The 7,500-nt window shown below is 39.6% G+C and overlaps 1 protein-coding gene across 1 annotated transcript in view; it reads left to right on the top strand.

The window, feature by feature from the left end:
• The window catches only part of LOC143021544 (cyclic nucleotide-gated channel alpha-3-like), a 451,572-nt gene that overhangs the window by 380,974 nt on the left and 63,098 nt on the right, over positions 1–7,500 (top strand). The window contains exon 4 of the mRNA XM_076179145.1: positions 2,973–3,110. Coding sequence (XP_076035260.1) covers positions 2,973–3,110 — 138 coding nt within the window. The remainder of the gene's footprint in view (positions 1–2,972; positions 3,111–7,500) is intronic.

Below are 7,500 nucleotides of genomic sequence, written 5' to 3'. Positions count from 1 at the left end.
CACACACACACACACACACACACACACACACACACACACACACACACACACACACACACACACACACACACACACACACACACACACGCTCTGTTAGATGAGTCAAAGAAGCTGTAATTTGAAGGGTGGAAAGGCGACTTGCATCTGCAACGCCAACGCCTGTTGTAAGTATAATTCGTGAGCGTGAACTCCGGTTGCATGGGCATGTATGACGCGTTCATGATGCTAAACCCACTCAGGGATCCCCACAAGATGGATATGAACGGGATGCCCATAATACCTAGGTACAAAGCAAGTCAACTGATCCTGCCTAGAGCTATTTGGAATGGGAAGGGAGACTGTATACAAGCTTACTTCGAGAAACCGTGGGGAATGACGTCAGCCTGTGAACGAAGCCACGCTCCCTCAGGCATATATTCCCCCAATGATGATGGGGATGTTGTTTGCGTATTATATAAACATAAATGAATGAGAAGTAGTTTGTATTCTTAGTATGAATAGTGGCTATCAATTAGGGATTTTGAGGAAATAAACATCTTCCCAAAGTCCAAAACAAACGCTTGGCATGCCACTGCTAGACGGAATTTTATTTTATAGTAATGCTCTTACCTTGCCTTCTCCATCCTCCCATACAATTACTTTATTCTCTATAACCCTTTTCCATTCTGCCTTTCCCCTCTCCCTCCATTCCCCTTTCAACTCGCCTTCACCATCCATCTCCCTCCCTCCCCCCATCCACCTTCCTTTATAACTGTTCTCCCTTTCCCTTGTCACACCCATTTCCCTCGCTGCGCCCTCTTCCCCTTTTACCTCTTCCCCTTTACTTTCCATTCCCCTTCCCCTAAACTTTCCTTCCCCATCAACTTTCCTTAAACTTTCCTTCCCCATCGACCTTCCTCTCCCTTTCGCCTCCCTTTCATCTTCTGCTCCCTTTTAGCTCACTTCCCCGTCCCCCCGTCCCCATCCTCATCCCCGTCCCGTTCCCCGTCTCTTTCCGCCGCCCCTCGCCCCCCTCTGTCGCGCGCAGTCCCCATAGCTTAGCTTAGCAGCCGCAAGCAATTTCTGGTGTAAAGAGCCCCTAGATCCCTATGCCATTAGGTGGATGCTTAAACTCATTTAAACCCAACATCAATATCCCCCAAACCTCCTCACTTAAAAGGCTCTTTATTTTCTCACCGCAATATTCGGATTTTAACGAACGCTGGGATCCCTCAACCGCGCCGGCCGCAGTGCGTACGACCTATGGGAAGATTACGTCGTCGTGTTTTTGTATTTTGGCGCATAATCAGGACAACTTTCCCCCAGAGTCCTTTGTTAATGGGGAGGCGTGGCCAGAAAAAAAGAAGAAGAAAAAAGAAAGAGGAGTAATATTTCGCTTGTACTGGCGTAGTACGTACAACTAGTGTCATTTCAAATTACTACAGGGAGCCGAGTTTTCTGCGAAGCTGACGCATTTACGATCTCTACTAGTCCATAAGGTTATAAAAAGAACTCGTTTAAGTCGTAAGTCACAACAAAAAGCCATATGCTTTCCACATTTTCCGGGAAAACATGAACCAGTTTATTACTTATAACTGGAGGCAACTGTACGACCATCATAAACAAACAACTTTGCCTCAAGGATAACATGCTCCTTACTCGTGGGTCATTAATGAAGAAAAATGTCTAGTTGTAGAGGTTCTCTGCGTCAAGTAAACGAGATAACGAGGAGTGATTTTTTTGTGTGTGTGCGTGTGTGTGTGTGTGTGTGTGTGTGTGTGTGTGTGTGTGTGTGTGTGTGTGTGTGTGTGTGTGTGTGTGTGTGTGTGTGTGTGTATGTGTGTGTGTGTATAAGAACACCCGACCTTACTCGACAGCACCACATCCTGAAATTCGTAAAGAAAAATATAATGAAAAACGCTCGTATGTATTCACCTTTACCCAAGGCGCCACACCTTGATACTCATAAAAACACTTTCGAAACCGTATGTAAACGTCAGAATTAGTATTGATATTTGTTTATGGTAAATGGCTTAATTTTATTGTAGGTATTTCGTTAAATGCTCAGTTTTTCATGTCATTATTATGCATCCTTGGAAGTTCCAGTGTATGGTAGTTTTGGGTGAAGTTGAGTGTACACATGAGCTCCATGCGGATATCTAAACTCACTATGGGAAGTGAGAAACCCCTGGTAAAGCAAACGCTTGTCAGTTGTGGCAATTTTTTTTTTTTTTTTTTTTTTTTTTTTTTTTTTTTTTTTTTTTTTTTTTTTTTTTTTTTTTTTTTTTTTTTTTTTTTTTAGGCCAATATTAAGTCGCCTCCCCGCCTGACCAGGGCTGTCGGGGACCAAGGCGACATATCCCGCAGCGGGAATGGAACTCACGACCACCTGTTCATAAGTTCGACACGGTATCCACTGGAGTTCAGGAGTGTACCCCCAGTTTGAACGAGATCTGGAATGGCCGACACCCCAGCCAGAGAGAATTCCGACCCTTAGGAGCTTTACAATATGGCTTTTGGCAAAAACAATTTTTTTATTTTCTGTCAAGGTACTGAAACAATCAGTTGGTGTTGGTGTGCTAACTAATAGGATATTGACAGCAGTTTCATTTGATTTCGACTTATTACAGATAATTTCACCTTATCACTAAACGAAGGAGAGTCCACCCAGGGAATTGGTTTTAAATAATTCCTCCTCCTCCTCCTCCTCCTCCTCCTCCTCCTCCTCTTCCTCCTCCTCCTCCTCCTCCTCCTCATCATCATCATCACCATCATCATCGTCGTCGTCGTCGTTGTCGTTGTTGTTATTGTTGTTATCAATATTTTATTATTATTACCATAATCGTCATCATAATTTTCAGCCGACCTTGTTATGGATCGAAATGTCTCCTGTCGGTATGCTTTGTCAGGAGATATGACTCCTGTCTCCCGTTGGGAGGTGCCTATAACCTCAACGACAGCCGAAGTCTGACTTCGATCTTATTCTCCTGCAGGCGAGGTGGGTAAGGAGATGTACATCGTCAACCGGGGACGCCTCCAGGTGGTCGCAGACAACGGGAAGACTATGCTGGCTACGCTCAAGGCAGGGTCTTACTTCGGGGAAATCTCTATACTTAATATGGGCACTGCAGGTATGTATGCATTTACTCTTTCTCCAAATGTAATCACATACTAATACTTTTACTATATATATATATATATATATATATATATATATATATATATATATATATATTAGGGGGTTTCTTTATCGTTATTCTTCTCTCTGATGTTAGATATGGGTACAAATATAACAGTTCTGTATATCTGTGAAATGTTTCAAATCCTGAATTTTCTTCAATGATGTTACAATTGGGGAACTATACATATATACAAATTTGAGACTAACGATGGGATGCATGGACTGGCCGTATTTTGAATAGTCACTGCCCTGTGGTAGGAAAGTGGGGGGTGAGGAGCCTACGCCAGGAGACGCTGAGTGGCTGCGCCCAAATCCATCATCTTTGCCCTGTGTACTTGCACTGTTGGGGCAGGTAACAGTCACTGCTGGGAACTGGAGAGGAATGTGGGATTCGAACCCACAACTTAACGAATGCGAGATCAGCACGCTTCCTATGACGCCATGAGTGATGGTTGAAAAATTGTTAAAATATAGGTGGATGTACTTAGATGGGCAAGATGATGTTGAAGTTCTGAGAGAATTTTGACGATGCTGGAGACTTCGTGGTCCCAAAAAGTAAATCATCCATCAATCCTTAATCCCCATCCGCTATTGGCGTAATTGGAAACGTGCTGGTCTCGTATTCCCGTAGTCGTGGGTTCGAGTCTCTCCCTCCCCTCCGGTTCCCAGTAGTGACTGTTACCTGCCGCAATAGTATCTAAAGCGCATAATTGGGCAAAGGTGACGGCTTCGGCCGCAGCTACACCCCTGGCGTAGACTCCTCACCATCTTCCTAACCACCCAACCTGATATCGGATGCCCAAGAACGAAGAGAAAGAAAATCGGCGAAGCGAAGAGAATTAGAGTAAAAGGGAAAATGGAGAGGAAAGGAACAGAACATAGTTACAAGGACGTTCAGACACGGAGAAGAGAAAAGGAAGGAATGAGATAAAAGAGAAGAGATGTAAGAAAATGAAGAGTATGGGATACGTTTCAAAGGAAAAAGGGAACAAAGAGGAAAGAGAGGAGACACAAAAGGAATTGGATAGTAAAGGAAGAAGGAAGAGGAAGATTAGAACGAAGAAAGGAGGAAGACGTCTGAGAGAAATGCAAAGAATAAAGTAATGAGAACCTCAATTTAACTTCCCTACTGCCACATGTGGTTCCGTTCTTGTTCCGTGATTATTGGAGACTGAGAACGATGCCCAACAGCTTTCGGTGCCTGCCACTAACTTCGGCTATCTGAGAAGTTGGGGCAAAGGTGGTTGTCGCAAGAGTGTGCGTCCTAGTGTGTATTCCTAAGATTGCATTTTCTAAGAAACCTTAGATGATGCAATGTCTCGTATGCGTTGTGGAACTAAGATGATAATGGCAGAAAACTTGAAATCTTAATAATCAGGAGAAAGAGAGAAAAGAAATGAATGTAAAGAAATGGAGGAAAGGGAGAAGGAAGAAGAGGAAAAGAAAGTGGAGAAAGAAAGGAAAAAGCCGAGAAATAGAGATTTCAGTAAAAGAAAAACAAGACAAGTGTGAAGAAAGATATATAGAGATGGAGGAGAAGAGGAAGAGAAAGAAGAGAGAGAAAAAGAGAATGGAAAAGGAAAGTTGAATGAGAATCAGACAAGAAACAATGGTCTCAAACTGTCCGGAAAATAGATTCAATTTGGAAGTAGGTAGTAGAACAACTTTGCCAACCGTGTAGTTAGATGAATGGAATAAACTTCCTGCACAGGTAGTGCTATGTAGTTCAGTTTTCAGTTCGAAGCTTTAAGAATCATTTAGATAAATACCTAAGTAAGATGCTGTAATTATTATAATTTATGTTATATTATTTGTTTTTGTTTTGTTATAATTTGTCTGTCTGATTTTCATTTATTATTAGTTATATGTCAATTTATTATCATTTACTATTTACCTGTTTGTTTGTTATTCAACTATACCAATGCATTTATTTATGTATTTTAATTGTTATTTACATTGTTATAGTTATAGTTTTAATTTATTATTAATATGATTTTTTTTTTTTTTTTGCATCCGACCTAGATATGGATCAAAAGGTCTCCTGTCGGCATGCTTTGCCTTTGTAATCCTTTGATAAGAGGGAGAACAATGAAAAAAAAGAAATAGAGAGAGAGAGAGAGAGAGAGAGAGAGAGAGAGAGAGAGAGAGAGAGAGAGAGAAGAATAAGACGTAGGGACAGAAAAAGAGTGAGAGAAAATGAACAAAAAGATAGAGGAAAACGAAGAAAGAGAACAAAGAGAAAGCATGATAAAATATCGGATAGCAGTAGCCGTAGAGAAGCAAAGTAAAGGAACAATTGTGAATGAACGAGGAAAGGAAGAAAAGATATGAAGAAGAGAGGAGTAAGGAGGAACAAGGACTGCATATGAAGTGAAAGGATTTGGCAACGTTAGTAGAAAAATAAAGAGTAAGGTAGGAATACGTGTAAAAAATGTCTTTTGAGTTTTGTCCACCGAGGCAATATAACACAAGTGACGAAAGTATCTGGAAAGGACTGAGGCATTTTGAGAAATGTTGGCACGCCTGATAAATCCATATGGTACATTTTGGAGTACAAGTGATCTATTTTGCTAATTAACATTATATATGGAAATGTGCATGAATTTCTTGTGATATTTTGAATAACAACGCACTCTTAAAGTAACTATTCGCAATGCATAGAAGCACAATGGAAATAAGCTTACATGCTTTTTTGTGTTATCCTCGGCAATTGTAATTGTAATTTCGAACTGTGTTCTTTTCATTATCTGTATTTCATGTATTTGATATATTGCCAAATAAAATTATTATTATTATTATTATCAAAGATAATTCTTTGTGCTATTGTATAGTATCGAAGAAAAACAATTGAAATTTGATATGCAAGAAAAAGGAAAAAGAAAACCGAGCGAAGATCAAAAGTAACCGAGAAAGAGAAAGAATAGAGAGACCATGATATTACGCTATTTATAAAACCGATGATAGCCACTGACCGAGCTCAACAAAAACCCATCCCGGGAACCAAGTGCCAGTCCACAGGGCTGAACCAGTTAGTGATATACTTTATATATTTCATTGGAGAAGTGAGTTTAGGACTGGGAGATCGATAGTGACCCCGCCCGTGTATGACGTGACCTCGCTTTGTCTGACCCTCAGCTGAGCTTAATAGCATAACATAAGCAATGAGATCTATAAGATAAACCGCAACCATCGTCATCATAAAAGGGGAAACAAAGAACGAAGGATATTGTAGTTCGTCTGAACGCGAGTGCTCGAGAAATGGAGAAGACAACGATAATGATAATGACGATGATAATGATACTCATATAATGATAATGATGTAATGATAATGATATAATGATAATGATATAATGCTAATAATATAATGCTAATAATATAATGCTAATAATATAATGATAATAATATAATGCTAATAATATAATGATAATAATATCATGATAATAATATAATAATAATAATAATAATAATAATAATAATAATAATAATAATAATAATAATAATAATAATAATAATAATAATAATAATATCACCATCAATAATGATATCACCATCAATAATGATAATAATCATAATGATGATAATAGTGATAATAGCGTGTGTGTGTATGTGCAAGTGGGTACGTATACATATACACGCACACATACAGTATAATCATTCTGTCTTTAGACAAGTGTGTATATATGTATAGATGTACAATATTCACGTGCGTATGCATTTCGTAAAGACATTTTTATGTGATAACATCTACCATATGAATATTTGAATTTCAAAAGAAGCTATGCTCCCTGAGGGATTTCTACCTGTTTAGAATCGCGTCGATGGAATTCTTCGGATTCTTCGGCGTTTTCTGCCCGAGTTCGATTTTTGTCGATCCAGCAGCGTTTTCTTCGAAAGCTCTCGTTGTCACACTCATCTCTGCATGTTTGGAACTTGCCTCCTTCTTCCTCATCAGCCTTGTAATTCCTGGCGTCTCTCACAGACTCAAGAAACGGGTGTCTAATTCTTTGACATCTTGTTTCACGAAAGATTTTGAAAATGAGCAAAAGGATGATGTCGTTATAAGCTACAACGACGATGAATTTCTTCACTGGTTTTATCTTGAAGTGGATTATATATTTAGCGAAGGTCTGGAAGACATAAAGGAGATTAGTTTGATCGAAGATGATTTTAGTCTTGAAGCTCGCCAAGAACGCGAGGATATCTTTCTTGAAGAAATACTTAACCCAAATGAATTTGGTTCTTTCACCTTGTGTCATGGTAACGTATTTGGATGCGAGCTAGCCTTGCATTAGCTTAGTTTTGGGTTCGAATCCTACATTTCTCTCCAATCTCCAGCAGTG

This window comes from Oratosquilla oratoria, chromosome 42 (assembly GCF_046742065.1).
Source record: "Oratosquilla oratoria isolate Oo_2021 chromosome 42, ASM4674206v1, whole genome shotgun sequence".
NCBI classification, from domain to species: domain Eukaryota; kingdom Metazoa; phylum Arthropoda; class Malacostraca; order Stomatopoda; family Squillidae; genus Oratosquilla; species Oratosquilla oratoria.
This window is presented reverse-complemented; position numbering and strand designations above follow the sequence as displayed.